This window comes from Hypomesus transpacificus, chromosome 22 (genome assembly GCF_021917145.1).
Source record: "Hypomesus transpacificus isolate Combined female chromosome 22, fHypTra1, whole genome shotgun sequence".
Classification (NCBI taxonomy): domain Eukaryota; kingdom Metazoa; phylum Chordata; class Actinopteri; order Osmeriformes; family Osmeridae; genus Hypomesus; species Hypomesus transpacificus.
In genome coordinates, this window is record NC_061081.1 from 2,485,340 (window position 1) to 2,513,328 (window position 27,989).

The window sequence follows — 27,989 nt, forward strand, 5'->3', positions numbered from 1 at the left end:
ATAGATGTCTGCTCTCTCTCTCTCTCTCTCTCTCTCTCTCTCTCTCTCTCTCTCTCTGTCTCTCTCTCTCTCTCTCTTATATAAACACTTCTACTACCCTGGTGACTACTTGCCCCCCACCCCCCTGTGGACTGCACTCTCCAAGCAATGTGTGCTCTCCTCAATGGGAACCTTTCTTTCTGCCTGAGTGGGGAGGAAGGGGGGGGGGGGGGGCGCATGCCACGTTGCACACATGGGGGGTGGGGAGCTCTCACTGGGAGTCTGCCACCACTTGTGCATGCTGAGGGGCAGAGTGTAAACACACACACACGTACACACACACCCACACAAACACACACACAAACACGGTGTGTGCACACGCACAAGTACACATGCAGACGCAGACATGAAGTGAGAGGAAGGCATGCCTTTCATTCGGGTCTCCACAGCAGTCTGTCACCCATGGCATTTCGCCCCTTCAGAGGGAAGAAAGAGGAGCGACACAGAGAGCAACGTTGGACAGACAAAGGAATCACGTGTGTGTGAGAGAAGGGGAGATACGAGAGGAAGGCGGGTGGAGTAGGTCAATCAGGACTTCTGTGACACGCGTGCGCCCCTGCACAAATGTATCTATGTACACAAATATGCACGCATACATCAAGTGATTGGAAAATCCTGTCACTACAATAGTCTGTCACCTGTGGCACTTTGTCTATTCAGAGGATAAGAGAGACAGAGAGAAACTTGACAGAGAAAGAGTGTGTGTTTGATGTATATATATATATAGAGAGAGAGAGAGAGAGAGAGAGAGAGAGAGGAGAGAGAGGAGAGAGAGAGAGAGAGAGAGAGAGAGAGAGAGAGAGAGAGAGAGAGAGAGAGAGAGAGAGAGAGAGGGAGATACAACAGGATGGTAGGTGGAGTAGGTCAATCATTGCTCCTGTGACTCTTGAGTGCTGCCACACAAAGACTCTCTTCAGCCTGCAGCAGTCCTCACACTCCCTCCTCCCCCCTCTCCACCCCCCCCCCCCCCCCCCCTCTCTCTCTCTCTCTCTCTCTCTCTCTCTCTCTCTCTCTCTCTCTCTGTGAAAGCCCCCTGACCGATCGGCCAGTAACTCTCATTCTCTCTCTTTTTCTAGCCCTCCTTGTCACTCATTCTCTACCTGAAAACACCCCACCATAACTCTTGCCCATCTTTCCTCATCTTTTCCTCTCCTTTCTCAACTTTTTCTAGACTCAGTCAGATAAACTTATGAGGGGGTAGATTCATTCTCTCTCTCTCTCTCTCTCTCTCTCTCTCTCTCTCTCTCTCTCTCTCTCTCTCTCTCTTTCTCTGTCTCTCTCGCCCTTTCTCTCTTCCTCCGTCTCTCTCTCTCTTTCAGGTCAGGTCCGGTGGTCTGGTCTGTTAGATTGACCTGCTGTCTGGGAGGGCTGTGGGTTCAGGGGGGAGGAGGTAAGGGTGGGGTGGTGACTGTGACTGACAGTGCCCAGATAGATGGACCAGTAACAGTGGGTGTGGTCCCCTCAAATTCTACAACAAAGGTGGCTTGCTCATGGACATGTTTTCCTCAGAACCAGGCACCTGATGGACGATATTCCTGGCCGAGAAAGCTTTAAGCATTTTTTGTTGAAAATATTCCACAGATTGACCAACGTTTCCGTGTGTCTATTAAATGAAAACTGTGTGTGTTCATCAGTTCTCACAGAGGTTCATCTCACATGCATCATCTTGTGTGTGTGTGTATGTGTGTGTGTGAGCAAAGTGTGGTTTCAGAGTTTTGGGTTTGTTTTGGACTGCCTGAGGCACCGTAGCGGCGGTCAGTCCCTGTGTTGTTCCTCGCTTCTCCATTTCCTTTCGGTTCATGAAAAGAAAATGAATGACCACAAACCTGCCACAGTTGATAAACTTAACACACCCAGTCACACAGCCAAAGAGAGAGGGGTAATGAGGCCTATAGAGAAAACAGAGAGGGAAGGGGGGGGGGGGGGGTGAAAGAGATTGAGAGAGAGATAGCACGAGAAAAAAGAGATGGTTGGAGATAGCATAAAAGAGAGAAAGGAGAGAGAGACAGGAAATCACATGTTTGTGCTAGCGTTTCTAGTGTTTCTAGTGTTTCTAGTGTTTCCTACCACACAGGCACTGCAGCCTGTGATTGATAGGCTGACCTCTTCTCACCGGCACTTCAGCAGCAGGGTTGTAATTACATCACAGGAAAGGTGGCATGCCTCTCTCTCTCTCTTTCACTCTCTCTCTCTCTTTCACTCTCTCTCTCTTTCACTCTCTCACTCTTTCACTCTCTCTCTTTCACTCTCTCTCTGTCTCTCTCTCTGTCTCTCTCTCTCTCTCTCTCTCTCTCTCTCTCTCTCTCAGTGTCTCTCTGTCTCGTTCTGCCACCGTTCATTGTGGACCCAGAGGAAGTTTGCCTCTGAATGAAGCCAGTCTTTATGGTCTGATAATGATCTCAGAGTATGGAAGTGAAGTGAAAGGGTTCTGTTTGTGTGTATGTGAGTGTGTATGTGAGTGTGTGTGTGTATCTTTTTCAATGGATATAGTTTGATGTCTAAACGTTTGGACAAAGTGTAACTGACCTTCCATTGCCACCTTTCCCTCCCCCCTCTCTCTCCTCCAGGGACCACCAGGACCTCCAGGGAAGCCAGGCCAACCAGGGAAGAGGGGCCCTCGGGTGAGTCTGGGTTCTGTCTCTCTGCTGTGGTTGCTGTTTGTTTGGAAACCCCCTCCCCCCACACACTCACACCCCATCATTGTGTCAAGCTCAAACACCTAATAGCTCAGCCAGGTTCACCCCTCCTCCATCCTCACCCCTAAATGATCATCCGTCCTCCCCCGGCCTCCCCCAGCTTGTCCCAATCTTCCTCTTCCTCCCCCCCAGCCACCCTAACCTCCAGGTCCACTCCAGTGCCCGAGTCCGGACCTTGGTGGCTGTACCAGGGATTCAACTCTCAGGATAACATTATTTAAGGGCTTCTCCCCGGTGTGCCTGTGCTACCTGTGTCTTAATTAAGCGATGTCTTACTCCGGACAATGCTCCCTGTGAAGTCTAGCGCCAGCCCACACGCTCACACACTTACACACTCACACACACACACACGCTCAAATAGAAGAGTGTCTCTGTGTGTCAGCCTTGCAGACACGGTCTCAGATCATTTTCTGTAATTATCATAATAGCGCCAGACTACCCCCCCTTTCATGCACACACACATACACACACACACATGCACATACAAACACACACCCCACCCTCCAAAGTTTTCTTTTGCCGTCAGGTTGACCCCACTCAGTGTGAGTCTGCGAGTGTTGACCTCGAACCATGAGGCGTAAACAGGAAAGCACCTATAAAGAGGCTCTTTCAAAAGGCTGTCTGTGCGACAGGATGGCCAATAAAAGCTTTGTAAACAGAGTTCAGGCATAAGGTTCCACAGGGCTCTGTTCATCTGGAGCAGGAGGTGGAGGAGGAGGAGGACGAACGGGAGGTGGAGGAGGTGGAGGAGAGACAGGAGTCGATAGAGGAGGAGAGGGTGTAGCGGTTTGAGAAGTTGACGGAGGAGGCAGAGTCGCTACACGGGGGTGGAAACATAGCAACAATCGGTGTTCGAAAGAAGTGTGTATGGATGCGCTCCAATGAATGTTACCGTGTGCTTTTGTGTGTCTGTGTGTGTGTGTGAATGCGTATGAGCGTGCAAACAAGCATGAGAGAGATAGACAGAGTGAGCCCGGACTAGAGGAACAGGGCAAGGTAAAGCAGCCCTCCGCTCTGGAATAAAGGGCTCTTTGTCCGCCTCTAATGAAAGCTGTTTAAATCTTCAGCAGGACTCACTGCTCTGCCTGGGCGTGCACTAGCAGAACCAAGTCACCAAATCAGTCAGTCAGTTATTCAGCCGGCCAGTCAGTCAGTCTTTCAGTCAGTCACCGAGCTAGCCAGACACTCAGTCAACTCTAATTCTAAACCAGCCAGCCACAGATATGCTGTTGATATCCCTGATCCCTGGTCAGTCAGCCACACCAAACAAAGTGGAGCTACTGTTTTACAGCCTTGTTGTCTTAGAAGTGGTTCGGCATCAAAAGGGCCACAGCGAAAAAACAAGACTATCCATAAAAAGTCGAATGGATGCTGTATGTGTTGATTCCGGTTTACAGCTGGGCCCCTCGCAGATCCGCCCTCAGTTGGCCCGACCCCTTGAAGGGCTGACACGAGACCTCAAACGAACAAATCCATCCCTCACTGTAAAATGAAAGGCCCATCTACACAGTTACAATGACTAAAACCCCATGGTGTTCTAATGTGTTTCTGGCTATCTATGTTCTATCTGTTTGTGGAACTGTATGTGGAAAACATTTTTTGATTGATTTCAATCAGTATTTTATCGACCCCTCGGTCCTCGGAAAATGACACCAATACATCTATTCAAATTCATCGTTCATTACCACCCTTGTTACAAAAGCACCTCTTAGCTTATCAGGGTTTCAACAACACACACCCATACAAATACACAAACACACACACAGAATCATGATTGATTCTACAAGTCAAGAAGGAATCCGGTGACTGTGCAGGTTGGGGCCTTCCCCTCATGCGGGGAGGAACGGAGATCTGTCGACCGCCCACAGCTGCTCCACGTTAACGGGAGAGGGGGATCGTTAGTCAGCAACACTAGGAAATACCATAGTAAAATCTCACACAGCCATCTTTGTTCCACTGTTAAATCTTCTCCGTCTCCTCCTCTTCCTGGTGTGACAGCAGGCTCGGACTCAGCCGGGTCTGTTGTTGCACACCTGAATCCCACGCACAAGACAAATACACTTCGGACACCGCTTTCTGTTTGCCAAGTAGCTCCAATGACAACAATCGTCACAATATTTCATTGGATGTATTGGATCATTCTCAAATCCACGTTAAGAATATGAATGGGAGCTGACACGATGAAACGTCGGACACACCCACCAGCTCAGAGTGTGGGTCTGTCTCAAGGTATGGTGATCCTGTTGAACCCTCCAGGAACCCCACCCTTGAGCCTCGTTTGACCCCTGACCTCACACACGTGAGTGTGAGACACTGTTGCTGTGGCAACCACGGTCAACATTGCCCGCCGATGATGCAGTGGCATGGTGATGTGTCCCAGACAGCCTCAGGGCCGGGGGCTGGGAGCTGAGGCCGAGGAAAGGGCTGGGACCAGGGCGACTGTGGTTGAGCCTGGGGTTAACACTTGGGTGAGCTTGTTTTAACTTACCCAGCACATTGAAACCAATGGATCAGTCCCATCCAAGCAAAACAAACGCCTCAATGTGCTGGTGCGCCAGTCTGGTTGGGGTTTTAAGTCTGACCCAAAGGCAGACTGTCTCTGACCTCTCTGTGGAGACCTGTGTCTGGGGCCCGCTTCAAAAGAGCCTTTGTCTGAGTGAGAGAGACACTGTCTATCTAGCCTCCTACAAACTCCAGCACCAACCCCAACACCTACCCTACCAAGGGAAGTGCCCAGTGACAAAGACACGCTGTGCGTTTTCGTCCCAATCAAATCTAACGGGAGACGGAAAAATGGATTCGATTGGGTATCTCTGTGGGGAGCTGGAATAGCGTGGAGCTGGCACGGTTGGTGCCCTGTGTTGGCGTGTCGCTGGCGTGTCGGATGTCCTGTGTTGGCGCGACGACGGCACCACTTGTGTTTTCAACTCACTGAGCTCAGTGTTTGTGTTGCCATGGTCACCGCGTGTCATGGCGTCAGATCCGACTGTTCAGGGGTCCGCGTTGAGCCCAGTCTGAGCTTTGTGGACCAGCCTCCATAGGAACACGGGTGTCATAAAACCTGGGAAATTAACTGTGCACTGGGGCTCAACTCCAGTCGTTCTGCCTCTACTCCTACAACTAGTCCTGCTCATCTTCTTCCTCATCTTCCTCATCTTCCTCCTCCCTCTCCTCATCCTCCCCCCCCCCCCCTCATCCTCCTCCCCCTCCTCCCCTCCTCATCTTCCTCCTCCTCCTGGCTGTTCCTAGTCTGTGTGTGTCTGTGTGTGTGTGTGTGTGTGTGTTCAGTGCTCAGGAGGGACCAGGGCACAGGGGCATTGCCCACCTGGCAGTGCTGGTGAAACCAGAGCCAGATTGTTTTTTTTCAAATGTGTTTATTGATTCGTGCTCAGTCCTAGTGAGACCAGTAAAAGTTAGTCAGGCAGAGCTTATTACTGTTTTCATGCCCTTTTAATGGCGAGCTTAACTCTACTAAAAGTTCATGTCGTGCCGTCCTGGTCAGGCATCATCAACGGAGAGCGTGGCGAGATGCTGGAACTGTTTTCGCAGTTATTTGAGCTATTATTGTTTTTGTTGTAAAATAATTAATATTGCTGTGGATTAGCGATGTTTTCTCGTGTTATAGGGTCAGTATTTATGTGCTGCATGATGTATTTCAGTCCTACTCTGGCTCTCGCACTCCAGGGATCTTTTATAGCGTCGTTTCAAGCATTCTGGACAGGCTCGCTCTCTCTGTCATTGTGGAGTTTTTACAATCCTTCATGTGGGACTGGACTATGAGGCTGTGATATCAGACTCCCAGGCTGCGTGTCAGTCCTTCCATCCTGCCGTCCGTCCGTCCGCCCGCCTGGCTGTCTGTTTGTGCCAGTCCGCCAGCTTCCCTTTCTGTTCCAGAGTTCCTGTGGTGGTGCTGACATGGCAGAGCAGGCCAGGGACATGGGGGGGGGGGCAGGCACAGTGACACCTGGTCCTGCTTCTCTCCACAGTGTCCATGACCCTCCCTTCAGTAGGACCACAGCTCCTCCCTTCAGTAGGACCACAGCTCCTCCCTTCAGTAGGACCACAGCTCCTCCCTTCAGTAGGACCACAGCTCCTCCCTTCAGTAGGACCACAGCTCCTCCCTTCAGTAGGACCACAGCTCCTCCCTTCAGTAGGACCACAGCTCCTCCCTTCAGTAGGACCACAGCCCTCCCTTCAGTAGGACCACAGCTCCTCCCTTCAGTAGGACCACAGCTCCTCCCTTCAGTAGGACCACAGCTCCTCCCTTCAGTAGGACCACAGCTCCTCCCTTCAGTAGGACCACAGCTCCTCCCTTCAGTAGGACCACAGCCCTCCCTTCAGTAGGACCACAGCTCCTCCCTTCAGTAGGACCACAGCTCCTCCCTTCAGTAGGACCACAGCTCCTCCCTTCAGTAGGACCACAGCTCCTCCCTTCAGTAGGACCACAGCTCAGACAGTATGACCACAGCTCCTCCCTTCAGTAGGACCACAGCTCCTCCCTTCAGTAGGACCACAGCTCCTCCCTTCAGTAGGACCACAGCTCAGACAGTATGACCACCAGCTCCGGGGAAATACACAGGCTCATGGAGACCTGGGATCGAATCCTGAGCTCTGCCCCCTTCCTTCCTTCTTTCTTTCTGTACCCCCTTCACATCTCGGGGATTTCCCCCAGAAAGAGAGACCCCGCAGTACGAGAGAGAGGAGAGGGTTGTGTTTTCACTCTCTCTCTCTCTCTCTCTCTCTCTCTTCCCACTCACGTGGGCTCTGTGCATTCATGGCCCAGCTTCGCCAGTTGGGTGAGGGTGGGGGTGTGTGTGTGGGGGGGGTGCTCTCACTTGGCACAGCTTCACACGGGGCAACTTTTATCTTTCATGTCTGCCATATACATGTTCCAACGCTCTTTATGACCTGTTGTATAAATTCAAAGCATCTTTATGGGCCAAAGCCATTACAGCCTCGCGGCCGGATCGCACACATGGCCTCTATCCTCTCCAAGCAGGGTTGTGGACAGTGGGAGTGGCACGATGAGTCCAAATATAAACACCAAATTGATATTTTCTTTGGCATTCCGACACAAGTGGCACCGGTATATGGTTAGAGTAGTTCATCCTTCCAACGTTATTCTTATGGGGATGTGCTGTACAATCTTAGAAACATGAAACTTTTAGAAGCAGTGTTTGTTTAGTTTTTCGGACACTTTGGCCCATTTTAGACACCGTACTAACCCCCAGGAGTGGGAGGCCTCGTTACCACGGTAACCGCAAGTGACGCCCTGGTGACCAGCGCAAGAAGTTGTGACTTCCCTTTCTCTATCCCAGAATCTCCATCTGTGTGCGCCGCACCCTGGCATGCCCCGATAAAGCAACTTTACCAAGGAAATAGCCCTGTAATGTACCAGAGTCTTTGTGCTAACAATGCCAACATGCTAATTATACACCTAGTTTAGAAGGGAGACAGCTGCCATGGCTGACAAACACCGTAAACACACAAATAACGCACGTAAAGAGGAAATGCCAATACTGTGTCAGCTTTGGAGCATGGGTCCCTGTGCCAACGATGACAACATACAGTACCTTAATTATAGAGCTTTCAAATCGAATGGGGAGGCATCAGGACATATAATTCCTTGCGGCATAACCAGCTGGTCTGTGTGTGTGTGCCGGTCAGGCCAGCGATCCTAGGAGCTAAACAGAGGTGGACCACAGACCGGCCATCAGGAGAATCTGGTTTATTTCCAGTGTGTTGAAGGCATGGAGTCCTCCTCTAAGGTAGCACCACCAGATATAGGGGACAGGACTTGGCGGTGTGTGGACTGTGTGGAGTTTGGCGTTTGGTGGGTATAGTGTAGCATGTTATGTGTAGCGTGTAGTGTGTAGCATGTAGAGGGTAGTGTGTAACGTGTTGTGGGTAACATGTAGTGGGTAGTGTTTAGCAGGTAGTGGTTGCGTGTCGTGGGTAGTGTGGTGTGTAGCGTGTCGTGGCTAGTGGGTTTTGTGTGCATTTGGGAGCACCTTCACATTGCATTTCTGATTGTGCTTTTACAGCCATGTCATCAAGACGCAAGGAAGCGCATTTGAACCTCCTTTCACAGGACCGTAAAGAGCCACTTGACTGACGAGGGCTGTTGGTGGAGGGATGTTCAACCCTAAACCACTCACAGCTCGCTGCCTGAATGGTTCCGCCTCACCCCACAATGAAAGTCACTGACCCCACTCTAGAATCGTCCGTGACACTTTTCCGCGCTCTCTTGACACGCCTCACCTTTGACGCTGGGCGGGGGACTCGGGGCGGGGGGGGGGGGGGGGGTTGCCGGAGGGGCACCAGGGTGATACGCCACGTGTAGGGTCATTTGTCAGGTCAAGGGTTGGAAAAAGGCAGCTCGGACGCAGGTGGGGGACCCCTCCGTGGCCCGGCCCACAGCCATGTGGAGCTCTGGAGGGAGGAGGGGGCTGTCGCACACACCGACGCCCACTCAGGGAGCTCGGAGAAGGGTTGAGGACCTTGTCATCGCCCTCCCAACTGCTCCTGAGGTGAAGTTGGAGGGGTGTAGTAGCCTGGCCTACAGCCCCCAGGGCAGCCCCGGGTGTGTGCGTTCGTGTGTGAGTGTGTTGAGTGGGGGGGGGGGGGGGGACTGTGCTACTGTATACCCCTGCTCTGTTTGTTTTGAAAGTCAAAGTATTTTTCATTCCTAGCAACAGCTTGCAGGGTGAAACACATACCACCGGAGGAATTTAAAGCTCTAATTGAACTGAGCTGCAATTCTCATTAAGACGCTGAACAATAACAATGTTGAAAGTCTGTCTGTGTGTGTGTGTGTGTGTGCAGGAGTGTATATGAACTCTCATGGGTGCATTAGGGTTTGCCTTTGTGAGTGTGTGTGTGTGTGCCGCCAGTCTCTGCCCCAGGGGGACTGTGGAGTGTGAGCTCACTAGAGGGGGAAGGAGGAAAACCACATCCATATGTCTCTACTCCTCCATCCTACCTCCAGCAGAGAGGAGCCTTTTCCACATGCTACCCCCATCTTCCCCCACCGCACACACACACACACGCATGCACGGGCGTATGAACACACTCACTTTTTCTCTGTCTCGGTAACACACACACACACACACACAAAATCCATTCGAAAGCAGATCAGTGAGACATGAAGGCTGGACCTTTACCAGGCTGTGCATGTCTCTAACCCATAGCCTCAGCAAACCTGCCAATACGCAGATTGATCATCCTCTTCATCATCGTTTGATTATGTGTTTTTCTTTTTGATTTACAGGGAGCCCCTGGTCCCCATGGCAACCCTGGTCGACCTGGTCCGCCAGGGTCTAAGGTATGTTCCACACGCACACAGACAGAGACACTGACTCTCTCTCTCACACACACATACACACACAGACACGTGCACACACACACACACACACACTGTATGATCCCTGAAAAAAACCTCCTTGACAGACACATAAAAATACTTCCTGAAACACACACACACACTCCCTCACACACACACACACGTAGTTTTCTAGTGCCAGCCGTCTGCTGTATGGTTTTCCACATTAAACCATGTCTGTGCTTTATGTACCTGCTCTGGTACTTTAATGGGCTGAAGGAGGATGGAGTTGAGGTGTTGCATTCTCTATGCCTGTTCTTTAATCAGCTGGAACCTATTAGGACCAACATCCCACAACACGCACACACACGCACATATACACACACAATGACACCAAGTATTTGATTGTATTTGCAAATACCAACTGAACCAGGTTCATGACCACTGTGGGAGCTGCATCTACCATGTGTTCAGATAGAGGTGAATGTCAGGTCTCTGTATTCTGTGAGATGGAAGGTTTTACAGATGTGTGTGTGTGTGTTTGCATGTGTTTGTGTGTGTGTGTGTGTTCACGTGTGTCTTCATGTGTGGGTGTGTGCATGTTATTCTAGGAGATCCTCCCCCCCCTTCCCCAGAGGTTTCCTCCTTAGCATGGGGGAGGGGGTCGAGGGGGCAAGAGGGGGCAAGAGGGGGCAAGAGGGCAGAGTTCACGTTGATTTATCAGGGCTGAGGGGAAGACATGGCGAGATGGAAACTCCGACCCCTGAATAAACCTGTCTACCTTCTTTACGTGTGAACACACGATGACCTGGCCCGTGTACAGATCCTCTTCACCTCTCTCTCCCTCTCTCCCTCTCTCTCTCTTCTCACTACCTCTCTCAGTATCTCTCTTTCTCTCTCTCTTGCTGATTTCCACACAGGCATCAATGAGGCCTACCTATATTTAAGGTTGTTATAAAAAAGACCTGACATAAACATGGCCACAGCTGCACGCAATCAGATTGCACCCCCCCACACTCCCCACCCAGCCCAGCCACAAGCAGAACCAGAGAACCGCTGTACCGCGGATCGCCGGAGAACATTATTACATTCTACCTCCTTTCTATCATTACTCTCTCTTTGTTTCCACTATTAGTTTCTTTCTTTATTCTTTCTTTCTTTCATTCTCTCTCTTCATTTTTTAGAAGGACTTTAAGAGCTCGGATTATCAACAGAAACTCAGTTCTTTGGAGCGGTGTGCTAACGAACTGCGTTTCAAACAAGCCGCCTTCCTAACAAACATTTTCCACTTCCTGAGAGCCATGTTCTGTTCCCAGACGAGAGACCTCAGGTCAGCCTGCCCTGCCCGTTTTGCTGTGTTGTGCGTTGGGGACAGAGGTGTCGGAAACCGCAAGGAAACCTGCAACCGCAACACCCCCCAGCACACACTCACTGGCACACACCCTCCCCCCTAAATAGCAGGCAGAGCACCATCTTTCACAGCTGGCTTTTGGCATACACAAAGATGTTTAACCTTGTAAGGATGACTTTTAACAACCACACCCCCCCCACACACACACACACACCCACACACACACACAACTACACACGTGCATCCCATCTCCCCACACCCTGAAGAATGATGTCATAACCAGGTCACACGACCACAGGCCAACCGGACAGCAGGTTTCCAGAGCTTGCAAAGGCTTGGATGGAATAGCATTAACGGTGTTTTATGGAAGAGAGTTGAGACAACATGTGGAAGCCTATTCCCCAGCCAGGGCATCCCTCCTCAGGGGGGGAAGGAACCCTGGTCCTGGCCTCCTCTTTAGGGCAGGTGTGTTTAGAACCCTGGTCCTGGCCTCCTCCTCAGGGCAGGTGTGTTTAGAACCCTGGTCCTGGCCTCCTCTTTAGGGCAGGTGTGTTTAGAACCCTGGCCCTGACCTCCTCTTTAGGGCAGGTGTGTTTAGAAAATGTTTCTGCTCGGCCTCGCTCTGGGATTGTTTTCTTTTGTCTGGTCTGGCCTAGTGTGGTCTGGTCTGTTCCAGTCTAGTCTGGTCTGGGCCGAGCTCTTGGCTTGCTACCGTTAAACTCATTTGTGACTCTTTCAACCACTCTCCTCCATGCCAGGAAATGTGAACCCTGATGGTTTTGAATGCATAGACCTTGTCTCTAAGCTCTCTCTCTCTCTCTCTCTCTCTCTCTCTCTCTCTCTCTCTCTCTCTCTCTCTCTCTCTCTCTCTCCCCCAGGGGTGGAAAGGCGACCCAGGGCTCTCTCCTGGTACTGCACCTAAAGGAGCGAAGGTAACCGACACCGCTTCATCTCCTCCTGTAAAGAGCTCAGATTAACCTCAGTCCTGGACAAGGAGCTCTTTCAGTGGATGTGTGTTTTAATCTAGGATCTGGCTTAATCCCTGTGTGGGAAACCTGGCCTTAATGTGCGCATCATCAGCGCTGTAGAAGTGCTGTCTCCTCTGTCTGAAACTGACACAGCCTCAATGTGTTTCGTGGAGTGTGTTGTTGGTCAGTATGTGATGTCAGGGTTATTATTGGTTTGGCCAACTCATGGTTTGCATGTGTTTGTGTGTCTCTGTGTGTGTGTGTGTGTTTCCAGGGAGACCCAGGACTTCTGGGACCAGTTGGGCTGACGGGCCAAGTCGGTCGAAAGGTACGACAGAAGCGTTTTTTCTCTTCTCCTCCTCCTCTCCACCTTCATCTCTCCCTCCGTCTCTCCCTCTGTTCTCCACCTCCCTCTTTCTCCATCTCTCTCTCCATCTCTACTTACACCTCTCTTTCCATCTCTCTACCCCCAAGTCTTTACTGCTCTAATATAGAGTTTTATATAGAATCCTTTGGAATAGTAACAGGGGAAAATAGGTTGCTTACAGAACCCTTTCCAGGTCTGTAAGAACCACGGAGGGGTCTAAACGAATAGAACCTTTTGGTTCTGTTGTCTATTGTTCCACATGTTTCTGCCCAGCATTCTTTATTTTTAGAGAGGATCTGTTCCTCGGAATCCTCACAGTACTCCTCGGTTCCTCAAAGGACTGTAGAAACAGCTGTGTTCCTTCGCTCGGCATACTGTAGCAGAAACACGCACACCAACACATGCACACGCTTATTATTAGACACAGTCCTCTTACAAACACACGGGTGCTGGGGCCAAGAAAGCGTGTGTGTGAGATCATATCATCACCAAGCCAAATACGGTGAAACACGGCCATTGAGAAGGATGAAAACTGTCGAGTCCAGACGGGAGAGTTAGTCACTGCCGCCATGACATAACGGGTGTTCGTGTTTTCTATTATCTACACTAGCTCTGCCTTGCACAGCTCTCTCTCTATCTCTCTCTGTCTTTCTCTCTCACTATCTCTCTGTCTTTCTCTCTCTCTCTCTCTCTCTCTCTCTCTCTCTCTGTCTTTCTCTCTCTCTCTCTGTCTCTCTGTCTTTCTCTCTCTCTCTGTCTTTCTCTCTGTCTTTCTCTCTCTCTCTTTCTCTCTTTCTCTCTGTCTTTCTCTCCACCCCCCCACCCCCCTTCTCTTTATCTTGCAGCTGTGAGTTGGACTGGTGCGATAACCCTCCCTCTGTCAGGGGAGCCATCACTCTATCTCCCTTCTCTTCCTCCACCCCCCAACTCTCCCCCCTTTTGTCTCTCCGTTTTTTTGCTGTGCTCACCACTTCAACCATCTGTGTCAGTTGGGTCATCTCCAGGGGGTCTACGCTTTGGTGGGAAGAGAGTGTGTGTGTGTGTTTGTGTGTGTGGGAAGGAGAGGGGAGGGGGGGGGTCACGTACTGTACAGTCACTTGTGTCAAGCAGAGCAGGAAAGAGTTGAATTATGTGATTCATACTTAGCCACAGGTTCTGTTGGACTGGACTCTGCCAGGAACCGACCAGGACTGGTCCCAAGGGTGTGTGTGTGTTTTTATGTTTGTGTGTGTGTGTGCATGTCTTTGTGTGTGTTTGTCAGACTTTTCACGGTTGAATTTCTTGAAAACCTTGTCTGTGAATACAATGAAAATGATGAGCTTCTTTTTCTAAAATCGACAAATGGCCTTAGCAGACAAATCAGTTTGACACAACTCAGGGACTTTGGCGTCTCCCACCCCCCCCCCCCCCCCCCAGAGGCCTCATAGAAATAAAACTTTTCAGCTTTGCCAAGGAAACTGGCCGTACACAAACATTACACTCCTCCTTGAGCAGATGCACCAAAGCGTACCCACGTACAGATTACAGTTGCTGTCACAACAACAGGCGTGTGTTTGCACGTACAGACATGCTTTTGCACGTGAAGACAGTGCATGTGTGTGTGTGTGTGCGTGAATGCATGTAGGTGGAAAGTGTGTCTCTTGGTGTCCAGTGCAGCGTTTTCAATGAAACAGAGCATCAGGTCTAGCTGGCAGTCTGAGCTCAACATGTGGCTATTGTTAAGAGTCTGCGGCTCAAGACACACACACACACATACACATACACAGAAATGTGAAAGCTGGTGGAAAATATGGAGAGCTACTATTTCTGCTAAATGAGACTTGGCAGAGTGATGCTGGGTGATTTTCAGACCAGAGAACATTGAGCCATAGGTGTGAGAGTCTGGTACACAGAAGGTGATTGGTTGAGAGAGATGTGTTGACAGGTGGCTCCGCCCCCCCTGCCCCCGGGTTTGTATTCATTATGGAAACAGAACTCATCAACATAGACCACCGGTATAGTGAGAAAGGACAAGGACACAAACACACACACATACATACAGATACACACACACATATACAGATACACATACAAGATAGGTGAGATAGGTGAAAGTGAGATAGGTGTAAGTGAGACCTTAGTCAAATAAAGCCATGATGTTATCATGACATTTCAAATGACAACAGAGACTGTGTTCTTTTCTCTCTCCGTGTTTGTCTCTCTCCTCTCTCCCTCGCCTCTCTGTGGGATGTGTGCTCGTGTGACCTAGGTGTGACTGTGTCTGTGTATAAAGGACAGGGAGGCTGTGTTAGTGAACAGTCCTCCATGCTCTCTCTCAGACATCAGTCAGTCTCTCCTCCGCTGATGACATCACCACCCTCAGGGGAGGGAGGTCATCTCCACGGCAACCGCATCAACACAGAGGGCCTGATACAGGGTGTGATGTCATGCCTTCCTGCCGCAGGTATGACAAGCTGACCACAGAAATGACTGTATGGATCTCGTAAAAACGGTGACCGTCGACGTCTGCTACTAGATACACACACACACTCTCAAGCACACACACACACAAACTCTTGCATACTCTCCACACATACATGTGCGTGCAGACGTACATCTCTCTCCCTTGCTCGCTCACACACACACACGCTTCATCTTTCCATGATGAAGTCTTACACCATTCGACGCACAGTTGGATTCTCTGTGAGGAGGGTCAGTGTCATCTGACGCACAGTTGGATTCTCTGTGAGGAGGGTCAGTGTCATCTGACGCACAGTTGGATTCTCTGTGAGGAGGGTCAGTGTCATCTGACGCACAAGAGATACTTTGTTCTTCAGCAGATTATTTCCAACCCCAATCCGAGGACGTTGCCTCCAATTTAACCCAGTCCTCATTAGCAGAAACTCTTTAAAACAGAACCAGACTGGAGACTGGTTGTCTGTCATGTGTACAGTATGAGAAAGAATTGGCGCGTTCCGCTCCAATGTTTGTCGAGAGTCTTAGGATGCCTGGCACACGGATAAAGGCTTCTAGTCAACAAAGACAAAACCATCAGTCAAAACATTAGTCTTCAGATATTTCATTTTGTTTTCTAATTGAAGACGGTTCTCACATGTTCTGGGTTGTCACTCTGCTGGGTCTCCCTGCTGGGAAACGTTGACATCATGGGGACAAGGTCTGGGTTCTGGAAGGATCCTTGGGCTGACTGGGTGTGGAGGGCCTCCTGCTGCCTCTGTATTACACCCTATAAAAACCCTGCAGACTTTACAGCAGGGCTGGTGACTGGACTGTGTCTCAACTTGCATTAGCCTCTGTTCCCTCTCCCCTCCTCCCTCACCTTTGTCTCTGTCTCTCTCTCTGTCTGTCTCTCTCTCTCTCTCTGTTTGTCTCTGCTTCACCTCAGACATGGAGTTCCTGGAGGGAACCTGAAATCTGCTTGTGGGGTTTCCAAGGATGGAAAGAGGGTGGAGGAGGGAGCAGTAGTCCGTAGAAAACGTGTGATAGAGGAGAGTCGTTTCACGAGCTCAGACATACCGAGAGTGTTCCGCTGTGTTCTGCTCGTGTTCTGCCAAGCCCAGTCTGAATGGGTTTTCAGTATGGAGAGGTCAGAGAGAGGAGGTTCACACACACACACACACGTAAGCACACACACAAACACACGCAGGGCCAAACCTCAATGACAGGCTGCTGTACACTTTTCTCACTCTTTTTCCTTCTTTTCCTACGAGTGTCTCTCCACATGTTTCAGTCTTATATTCTATCTCCGGGCGAGTGAGTGAGTGAGCGAGCAGGCCGGCGGGCGGGCAAGCAGGCAGGCGAATGAGTGAGCGAGCGAGCAGGCCGGCGGGCGGGCAAGAAGGCGGGCGAGTGAGTGAGTGCATTCATACAACTGCAGTTGGGAATAAAGTCCATTATGATAGACTTAAAGATCACTGGGATTGATTGTAAGAAAACAAACAGTTTAGTCTGCAATCAGAATAGCCAGAGTAGGCAAGGCACAGTTCTCTCTTCCCCCTAACCATGTTTACATAATTCAACCCATTATTATGATACCACTGTTACATAAACGTTCTTGCTGTATGTCTGCCTGTGTGTGTGTTCTGTGCAGAAGTGTGTGCATCTCAAATGCTATCCAAGCCAAACTCTCCTGTGCTCAAACTTCATCCTCTCCAAACTCATCATTATTATGGTCAACTCAAATCAACCATCAATTCCCCCTCTTTCCGAAACAGGAAGCTCTCGGAAGCGTCTCCCTGTATTTCTTCTATTAATAGTGGATGTTTCTGGGTGAGGTGCTGTGTGTGGCCATGGGCTCCGGTAAACGACGGTCAGACGTGAGAGATGTGTTTCCATTGCTGCTATTGGACCCTAACCATACATGTGTCTGGGAGAGAGAGAGAGAGAGAGAGAGAGAGAGAGAGGAGAGAGGAGAGAGAGAGAGAGAGAGAGGAGGGAGGGAGGGAGGGAGAGGGAGAGGGAGAGGGAGAGGGAGAGGGAGAGGGAGAGGGAGAGGGAGAGGGAGAGGGAGAGAGAGAGGGAGAGATGGGGGGAGACAGAAACAGAGGGAGGTAAGGAGGGAGGAAGCAACAGAACGAGGGAGAGAGAGAGAAACAAAGGGAGAGAGAAATATATATAGAGAGAGAGAGAAAAAGAGAGGGAGAGAGAGAAACAGAGAGGCAGAGCGAAGGAGGAGGTTAAAAAACCCTCCGCCCGTCCCACACAGCCATGCTGTTGATATCCTGGTCCTGACGTGAGGTTGGTGTGACCGACACAGCAGTCGTGGGCCCTGTGTCGACGCTGTGTCCCAGTCAGAGCCTTCTCGCGCCGCCTACAGTGTAGGGCCAGGGGGTTCAGGTGTGTGTGTGTGTCCGGACCAGCCTGTCACAGCAGAGTATACCATGCTAAATTCCTCAATGTAATGTGGCCATCTTCACTGACCTACATCCCGCTAGGATGAAAGGAGGATGAGAGAAGAGGGGATGAGGGAGAGGGGAGAGAGATCGAGGAGAGAAAGAAAGGGAGAACGCAGGAAAGCAGACACCGACACACTAACACACAATGTGTCTTTTATTCCTTCTGCCGAAAAGTGCTGAGCAGGCTGCCGGGGCTTAGCGATAAAGAGAGAGAGAGAGAGAGAGAGAGAGAGAGAGAGAGAGAGAGAGAGAGAGAGAGAGAGCGAGAGAGAGAGAGAGAGAGAGAGAGAGAGAGAGAGAGCGAGAGAGAGAGAGAGAGAGAGAGAGAGAGAGAGAGAGAGAGAGAGGGGGGAAGGAAGGAAAGAAAGAAAGAAAGAAAGGGGAAAAAAAGAACAAACAGAGAGGGCTACTGCCAGTGCTGTGTGTTAGAGCTAAATGAAAGGCATTCTGAGGGTTTTATGTGATTGAATGCACATGCTTGTTAAAGCAGCGTTGTTGTGAACACAAACGCGGCGGACGGGATGCAGCGCCCCTCGTTAGCACACACGCGGCCCCGGGAGGAAAGCCACCTGACATGGCCCTCCTCAGGGTTAATGACACGGCTAACACACGCTTGGTACGGGTCTGGAACATGACTAGAACATGACTGAAGCATATCAGGCAAATGCATGGGCAGCAGGTCATTATAGGATGAACTTACATGGGATGTACAATACACTATTAATACTGTCAGGGGCCAACGTTTATTGCGCGGCTGTACGGCCTGCAGGCCTCAGGAGGAGGGGGTGGTCAGAGCAGGTCTCCCCCTAGTGGTGCCTGGAGGTAGGGTGCACCAGGTGAGGTGAGAGAGACAGGTAGGTAGGTAGGTCAGGTGATGTCTTAGAGGACAGGAAGCAGGCAAGGCCATCTGCCTGGAGTAGGGAAGGACAGTCGGTAGTTAGGGATGAGAGTAAGCAACTACTGTAGGCGATGATGAGGTGAAATCGTGTTCAGACAGGAAATGAGGAACTGCTGATTTTGGACATATGGAAGTGTTGAAAGAAGGGTCTGTCAGACGTGGTTGTGTGGTGTGCGAGGACAGCCCTCAGGGCAAGCCGAGTACCGTGTTCAGGGACTCAGAAACTGCATGTAAGAAGAAAATGAGACAAAAGGGAAGCTTTCCTTTCTTTAACCCAGATTCTTTTTTCCACTTCCTCTCTCTCTCTCTCTCTCTCTCTCTCTCTCTCTCTCTCTCTCTCTCTCTCTCTCCTCTCTCTCTCTCTCTCTCTCTCTCTCTCTCTCTCTCTCTCTCTCCTCCCCCCTATGCCCCTCCTGATTCCCCCCCCCCCCCCTCTCTTTGGCCCCCCCCCATCCCTCTCCCCCCTCCTCTGTCAGAATGTGGTCTGTGGAGGCACGTCCTCCCACCTTTGATTCTGTTTTTCCGTTCTTGGTCGGGGGGGGAGGGGGGGGGGGGGCTTGAGGGGAGTGTTGCTGCCTCAGCAGAAAACCCCAGAAGTTCCCCTCGCCCCCCCGGAGTGGATCCAGCCCGTCGGCTGCCCGAGGGAGTGTGTGTGTGTGTGTGAGAGAGTGTGTGTGTGAGAGTGTGTGTGTGTGTGTGTGTGTGTGTGTGTGTGTGTGTGTGTGTGTGTGTGTGTGTGTGAGAGTGTGTGTGAGAGTGTGTGTGTGTGTGTGTGAGAGAGTATGTGTGTGAGAGTGTGGTGTGTGTGTGTGAGTGTGTGTGTGTGAGTGAGTGAATGAGTGTGTGTGTGAGTGTGTGTGTGTGCACATATGCGTGCACGAGAGCCTGTGTTGGTCTGTGCATCTGTGTGTGTGTGTGAATATGTTTCTGCGTGCCTGAAATGTGAGTCAGTGTGTGTGTGGTGTGTGTGTGTGTGTGTGTGTGTGTGTGTGGTGTGTGTGTGTTTGACCTTGAGTGTTTGTGTGTATTCTCTGACTCCAACAGGAAAACATTTATATCCTAACTGTGTAGTGGCTCTGGCTTCCACTTTGAGTGTGTCTCAGTCAGTTGGGTCTGTGTGGAAATTCTAACCTCAGGACAACAACAGATTACTAGATGGATTCCTTGCTTATGGTATTGGCTATTAAAGACTTGTTCATTTTAACATGCATATTTAACTGCACAAAAAATCTCTCTGTCAGCTCCCAGCAGGCTGAGAGAGGCCTGTGTGTTAGCTCAGGTTTTCCATGACTGTCGTACCATTAATGTGTGAGCATGTGTGTGTATGTGTGTGTATGTGTGTGTATGTGTGTATGTGTGTGTGTGTGTATAATTGTGCGTGTGTATGTGTGTATGTGTGTGTGTGCGTCATATTCCCGATGTTCTATGTCTTACACTTCACTCATGACTTTTACGAGTCATATTAAATGTGGCTCATTCCCTCTTCCTGTCTTCCTCTCTGTTTCTTTGTCTCTCTCTTTCTCCCCCCGCCCTCTCTCTCTCTCTCCCTCTCTCTCTCTCTCTCTCTCTCTCTCTCTCTCTCTCTCTCTCTCTCTCTCTCTCTCTCTCTCTCTCTCTCTCTCCCTCTCTCTCTCTCTCTCTCTCTCTCTCCTCTCTCTCTCTCTCTCTCTCCCTCTCTCTCTCTCTCTCTCTCTCTCTCTCTCTCTCTCCTGGCCTCCCCATGTCTCTCTCCCCCCTCTGATCAGTGTGTGCTTTCCTCCCCAGGGACAGAGAGGGCATGCTGGTCCCCCGGGTCACCCAGGAGAACCTGTAAGTAGCCCTTGGAAGGCCCTTTCAGCTGCTTCCTAATTGCATCTTTTCATCTTCTCTGCCCTCCTGAACCCACGACCTCTGACCTCTACAGATACTTCTCTGGTCCTATCTAATCAGATCCAGCCCCCATAATCCTCTCTGTCTCTCTACGTCCGGTCCTGGTCCTCACACCCGTGTGTACACACACAAATATGTACACATGTACACACACACATACGTACACACACATACGCACGCATATACACAGACACACAGTCCCACAAACACACAGAGACCACACCACAAAAGCTGGCAGTGATTGCCATGCACATTGTGGGATGGCGATTTTGCTGTGGTTGCCGTGGCAATGCATGGTAATGATCATTCTCCAATGTGACAGTCCAACTGTCAGATGTCCAAGTCTGCTCCATGTCTTTGGGAAAGCTTCACTGCAGGCTGTCCTGGAGCCAATCTCATGTCGTCTTGGTACTGGACTGTTTTGTCTCGGTGCCACCCGTGGGCAGTGCCAGACAGGCCTGCAGGAAGCCAGAAATGGAGCTGGGGTGACGAGAGAGGTCCATGTACTGCACTGAGATACCAGCTCCAGAGACCGGCCAAACCTGGGCCGCAGCCAACCCGCCTTGTGTCACTGCAGCGCTGGACCTCTCTCTTTGTCTTTCTCCTCTCTTTTGACAGTATTTGGTCCTTAACCCCACTCCCCCCAACCCTTCAGCCCTCTCTCTCCCAGTAGCTTATGATGTAGTGCAGTATCGTGGTCTATTTTGGGTCTGGACTGCCGGTTCCTCTGTCCAGGACTACTTTCAGCCAGGAGCATTGAATTCCTGAGAGAGAGGGAGAGAGAGAGAGAGAGAGAGAGAGAGAGAGAGAGAGAGAGAGAGAGAGAGAGAGAGAGAGAGATAAATGCCTGAGCCAAAGTCAGGACACAGAGTGGAACAACTAGGAGTGTTCTTGGTAGTGTGATGTCATCCTGGGAGGAGAGGAGAGGAAATGAGAGCAGAAAAGAAAGGAAAGGAGATGAGAGAGGAGAAGAGAGAAGAGAATAAAAAAGGAGAGGACAGGAGAGGAGAGGAGACAGACGCCCCCTGCTTTCTCATGGAGATGAGTCGACCTTCCCAGCAGTTCCACTGGTTGAGTCACACTGCAGCTTGGCAGCGACTGACGGCAACATTCTGAAGAATGTCATGATGGCTCTCGTGAGGTCACACCCTTGACCCAAATGATGAGACCCCCGCCCCCCCGCCCCCCCCCTACATAAACACACACATGGTCCTAAAGAGAAACCCCTTCACCCCTTTTCCCCACTCACCTCTCTTTCTCCATAATTACCGGGCTGCTTCATGAAGATGGAGAGAGAGAGAGGGAGAGAGAGAGAGAGAGATAGGGAGGGAGGGAGTGAAAGACAGAGAGAGAGATAGGGAGGGAGTGAAAGAGAGAGAGTGTGAGAGAGAGGGGAACCGGACTGTGAGGGAGGAAGGGGGCCAGGCCTCTGTAAGGTGAATAGCAGGCAGTGTAGCAGCACTCTGCAGGGCTGGAGTGTGTCAAAGGAAGTTATACATGAACAGGCTTTCACTGGAGTCCTCTTGCCCCCTCCCCACCCCCGTCCTCTCCAGACAGCCCCTCCAGGATTGCCCCCCTGCACACGTACATATGCACACACCTCTTTACACACACGCACACACTCATGCACACACGCATACTATGTGCACACACTCACTTCCACTCCTCACAGGTCTGACTGGACAAATTGGGGCTAGCCTAGATATATGCACACACACACACACAGATACAAGCCATCGTCCAACAGCAATATTGGTAGTAACAAAGGGCTTTTATAGACCTGCTCCACACACACACAAGGTTTCAGAGGGGGCTGGATCTGAGTGGAGCACTTGCTCAAAGTAAGCGCTGCACGACCTTTGGAGCACCTCTCACACACTCTGTGTTACTGTCCTCCACACTCTGTGTTACCCTCCTCCACACTCTGTTCCCCTCACACACTCTGTGTTACCCTCCTCCACACTCTGTTCCCCTCACACACTCTGTGTTACCCTCCTCAAACACTCCTCACAACAAGTTTAAGAAAGTTTATTGCTTGCGGCCGGCCCACAAGGAGACAAAAACATCACACGCCATTGTGCTACAAGTTTGTCTGCTAGCATGTTGTGCTAGCTAGCTATTTAAGCACAAGCGCTCTTTACAGTCATTGGCCAAGACAAAGGCATGCAAATGTTCCATGGCTCTTCTTCATTGGCTCCTTGCATAGACCTGTGTGCGTGGAAACTTACAGAGTTCTCTGACCCTAGGCTTGACCATATGATTCACTCAGCACAGATAAGGTTATTTATTGCACCTCTAGTAAGATAATGGTCGGCCTAGGTCAGCTCGTTTACGTATGCCTCGTGTTACCCAAAGTTCAGATTTGGGGGTAGGCCTCTCTACACTCTAAGGAATGCTGAACACAGAATCATTCTTATACAGGATAAATGTGTTACATCTTCAATTTTTCCAACAGTGTTACCCTCCTCCACACTCTGTTACCCTCCTCCACACTCTGTGTTACCCTCACACACACTCTGTGTTACCCTCCTCCACACTCTGTGTTACCCTCACACACACTCTGTGTTACCCTCCTCCACACTCTGTGTTACCCTCACACACACTCTGTTACCCTGCACAAAGCTGTATCTGTCTCTCTGTGTCAGTGTCATTCTGATCCCTCTCTCCCTCTCTCCCTCTCTCCCTCTCTCTCTCTCTCTCTCTCTCTCTTTCTCTCTCCCTCTTTGTGCAGGGAGAACGAGGTCCAGACGGAAGCCCAGGTGCCAAAGGTTATCCTGGCAGGCAGGTGCAGTAAATCCTCTGATGCTGTGCTGTGACTGGTACAGTAGGCAGGGTCAGTGGCCAAAGGTCAGGGGTTAGACTGACTGAGTGAGGAGAGAGTGACTGGTACAATAGGCAGTCAAGGGTCACAGTTTAGTGTTAGAGATTTACTGGTACTGGAGATCGGCGGTCTGTCTGGCACTATTGTCAAGTAGTCAAGGGCTTATCAACACCCACACACATGTTATCTACTACTACACACACACACACACACACACATGCGCACACACACACACATCCTTCTGCTTCTGTCAGTGTTGTTCTGTAGACCAGTGATGCTGGTTAACCGTTCAACTACTGTTTCTGTCTGGTTTCCAGGGGTTACCAGGACCTATAGGAGCCATGGGACCCAAAGGAGCTCGGGTGAGTCAACCCCCGTCCCCTGAAACCCCCCCCCCCCCCCCCACTCCTCCACTTCACCCCTATACTCCTATTCGTCTAGAATAATATATTCCTTTCTTTTTCGTCCTCAGCGCTCCCTCTCATCCAGTTCCTCTTCCTCTCCTGCCTGGCCCTCTTCTCTGCTCCTTTTCCAGCCCTTCTTTTCTCATGCACTCCCTCATCTCCATCCTCCCAAACTCTTCCCATACTTCCCATGGGGCTCTGCTTCTCTCCTTATAGTGTCTCATGTGTGTGTGTGCGTGCGTGTGTGTGTGTGCATGTGTGTGTGTGTGTGCATGTGCATGCTCTGTTTACAAAGTCTCTCTCAAGTCTCTCTCCTGAGTGCACAGCAAAACACAACAACTGCCGACTGGTAGAGAATTAAAGATACATACATGAATGCACACGTGTGCACATGCAAACAGGTACTCACACACGCAGACACGCACACGCACGCACACGCACAGCTGTGGACTGTGGAGGTCAGAACCCTGAAGCTGGTCTATAAGTCCTGATGAAGCTCTCATGCCCGGGCACATAAGTCTCATTATATACAGTAGTTAGTGAATGAATGTGACCGTTGATAAGCCTCTGCGTGCAAACGCACTTAATGTACACAAATACACATGGACACACGCGCACGCACACGTGTTCACGCACACTCGCTAAGTTTGACAGATATTTATGTTGTGCTGCAATAAAGCTCCTTTATCAACTCCTTCGGCTGATCCTAATCACCCCCACCCCTCCATGACCCCCCCCTGCTTTCCACCCCCCCAACCTCCCACTCTCCATCCCCCTGCTCCCCCCCCCCACCCCCCCTCTACTCCCCACCCCCTGCACCAGCCCCCTTTGCCTGGAATTTCCTGTTTAACCTCCAAATGAGGCCCTGCTGTCTTAAGGAACCCTTCCCTCTCTCTCTCTCTCTCTCCCTCCCTCTTTCCTTCCTCACTCTCCCTCTCTGTTTCTCTCACCATCATCAGTGAACCCCACACCTCATCCATGTCACCCTCCTCTGTTATCTAACTCTATTCTGCACCTCCACACGTCAAATCACCACCTGTCGACCAGTACATCCGTTTCACCAGAACACTATTAGAGCTTCCAGCCTTGACTGCAGTGGCTTTTGTTGGTGGTCATTGTCCATGTCCATGTGGTCATTGTTATTGTTCTCGTCGTCGTCGTCGTTGTTGTGGCGTTTGTCGTTGTCAGTGTCATTGTTGTCGTTGTCGTTGTCACTGTTGGTGCCGATGTCATTGTTGCTGCTGTTGTTGTTTTTGTTGTTGCTGCTGCTGTTGTTGTTGTTATTGCCCTCCAGCAGTCCAGCCGGCCGACCTGCTCTTCTTCAGAGATCCCTGGCGTGAGGGTATGTGCCCTTGGACTACATCGTGGAAGCCAGCACCATGCAGTCCATGGGCATATACACTTGCCTCATGGCTTGGTTCTTCACGGAGACCCCTTCGGACCGACGGACCCACCCAGCACTGGACCCCTCATCTCTGCACCTGAGGAGCCCCGCTCTTGGTATCATACTGCCTCCAGGTGTCAGAAGACTTACTCTCCTCTCCACTCCTCTCCTCTCTGCAGGGCTTCATTGGAATCCCAGGACTGTTTGGCTTACCTGGCTCTGATGGCGAAAGAGTGAGTGGAGGGGTCCCCTTCTCCTTTTTTGCTTCTTGCTTCTTCATTCTTGAGTGAGTGAGGTAGTGAGGTAGTGAGGTAGTGAGGTAGTGAGGTAGTGAGGTAGTGAGGTAGTGATTGAGTGAGGTAGTGATTGAGTGAGGTAGTGATTGAGTGAGTGAGTGAGTGAGGTAGTGAGTGCTCGAGTGTGTGTGTGTGTGTTAGCTTCCAAATGTGGGAACAGCCTCCAGCTGGGTGTTCTGTTATACTGTGTGGGAGTGTTGGTGACTCATACAACACACACACACACACATTTAAGAGCCTTTAAACTGCCTGACCTCCACTCTGCATTCTCCAGCCAGCCTTCTAACATCCAGTGATTAGCCTGCCTACTTAGCTCTGCCTCAAGGGCCTTATGCATCAGGGCCAGAATGTAACAGACACTTCCACAGTCAGACAACTCTGTTTGCTGAGTCATGCTGTCTGCCAGCCTGTCTGTCTGTCTGTCTGCATGTCTGCATGTCTGCCTGTCTGCCTGTCTGTCTTTTAGGCACTGTGTTATGGTGTGTACATGTTGCTGACTTTTTTCATCTGATTTTCTCTGCTCCATCTCTCTCTCCCCCCCCCCCCCCCCCTTCATCCTTCTTTTCTCAGGGCATTCCTGGAGAACCAGGGAAGAGGGGCAAGATGGGTAGGCCGGTAAAGTTTTGTCTCAACATACTTTATAGATAATCATTCCAGTTCATACTGTGATCAAATGAATGGGGGGTCTAGAGCTACTTTACTAGACAGTGGGGATGGAACCTTGTGGATAGATATTGTTATTGTATCAAATCCATACTGTAAAGCCTTTGCGATGCATAAGTGGAACTGGGTCAATAACATGCAAATACTGTCAAATACTTGGGTTAGTCTGATTCATTTTACTAGCGCAATGAAACCCATACTGCGAGTCACCTCATACTGATCACATTATTGTGATTGGCTCATTATCCTACTGCAAACTGCAACCTCATGCTTATGTTTCTGAGGATGTCTCATCGTTTCATTGCTGAGGACACGCCTCATTGTTGTATTTCCGAGGGCATACCTCATCCTCTGTCATTTGGAGTTCAGACCATTTGGAGAAATGCCTTGATCCTACCCTGTCCCCAGATTTTGATCCAGCTCTGCTTAATATCTGGGTCGGCTTCAGGAGCTTTGGTGCAAACAGGCGCCCTAAACACACACACACACACACACACATACACACACCTACACACACACACACATACACGCACACATAAACACACACACATACACAAACACACTCGCACACACAAACACACACTCATACACACACACCCATACGCAAACGCGCACACACACACATATGTCAAGGTTTACAAGGTCTGCGTTTGCGTCACTCCTCACTCGCGCCTTCATCATTTCCAAAGAGATCAGCAAAAGAGCTAAGTGCAGGTCTAGCTCTCCAGATGACATAAGCAGCAGCAGCACATGTGGTGCTGGCGAGATGTTGAATGCTGTGACAAAAGTCTTTTGTTGGAGAAAGAAAGAGAGACCGTTATTTGGGGGTTCCTCACCATGGAAACATTTGGAGTTGACACCAGGTTTTGGAGTTTGTCAAAGATTAGTTTGGAAGAAGAATATGCCACCCTGAACAGTGATGTCATTCTGCAGCTGTGGTCTCCATGACGTTGAGAAGTGACAGCTGTTGCCTAGTGAAGTTGCTCTTTACAGGGTGCAATGTGAGTCCAAACGTGTGATACGTGTAAACAGGCTTGCTATAGGACTGGCCATACGAGACCACGGCACAACTTTTCTCTTTGTTTGGAAGAGATTCGAGAGTGCGTGTGCACGCGTCTCTGTGTGTGTCTCGAAGCCTCCAGTTCTTCCCTTGTCGGACAGACCAGAGAGACCCAGTGGCTCCAGATCCTGTCTTCAGAGCTGTTTCTGAACTCGAGCTGGTGCTGTCAGCACAGCTCTGTCCTCCCCATCACCCAGAGGCAGCAGGCAGCTGCTGACAGACTCTTGGTTTGACTTTAAAGAGAGAGAACAAACATCAGTTTGTCAGTAGGAACATCAGAGGGGAAAGCCCACCCTGGTTCGTTTTTTTTTCTGCTGTCCCAATATGAAGGGGATTGAGTGATACACAGGTTGATTGGTTGTTGCTATAACTGAAGGCGCAGGGGAGAGAGGGTCTTGGTTTTTGTGTGTGTGTGTGTGTGTATGGCAGTAGTGGTTTTATAGACGGAGGCTTTAAAGCTCTTATAACAACTGACCCCCACAACTAGAAACTGGAACTGTTCTAGGCTATTGGCCGAGGTCCAGTGAGGACACACACACACACACCACACACACCACACACACAGTCACCATAGTTACTGGCCGAGGTCCAGCAGAGACATGATCATTGTGTCATTGAGCTGCAGGATGGAAACACCGGAGACTTCAGCAGCATATTACAAAGAGATCTTACTGGCCCTCGACCAAGAGCCCCCCCCCCCCCACACACACACACACACACACACACGCACACTCACACACACACTCTTTCTCTATATTATCTACATGTTGCTTTCCCTTCCACCCTTCCTTCCCCCCCCCCCCCCTCCACTTATCTCTCCAATCCCTCTCTCTCTTCCCGGATGATCACTTCCAAACACGGCTTTCTCCCTCCTGTCCGTCCTTCCTTACCCCTGCATGTCCTCTTTCCCCTTTACTGCCCCCTAAGTCCTCCACCTGTGTCCCTCACGGGGCCTTCATT

At 50.5% G+C, this 27,989-nt stretch overlaps 1 protein-coding gene across 1 annotated transcript in view; it reads left to right on the plus strand.

The window, feature by feature from the left end:
* The window catches only part of col27a1a (collagen, type XXVII, alpha 1a), a 65,747-nt gene that overhangs the window by 13,395 nt on the left and 24,363 nt on the right, over positions 1-27,989 (plus strand). The window contains exons 4-12 of the mRNA XM_047045223.1: positions 2,607-2,660; positions 10,006-10,059; positions 12,286-12,339; positions 12,650-12,703; positions 20,297-20,341; positions 23,133-23,186; positions 23,540-23,584; positions 25,190-25,243; positions 25,877-25,921. Coding sequence (XP_046901179.1) covers positions 2,607-2,660; positions 10,006-10,059; positions 12,286-12,339; positions 12,650-12,703; positions 20,297-20,341; positions 23,133-23,186; positions 23,540-23,584; positions 25,190-25,243; positions 25,877-25,921 — 459 coding nt within the window. The remainder of the gene's footprint in view (positions 1-2,606; positions 2,661-10,005; positions 10,060-12,285; positions 12,340-12,649; positions 12,704-20,296; positions 20,342-23,132; positions 23,187-23,539; positions 23,585-25,189; positions 25,244-25,876; positions 25,922-27,989) is intronic.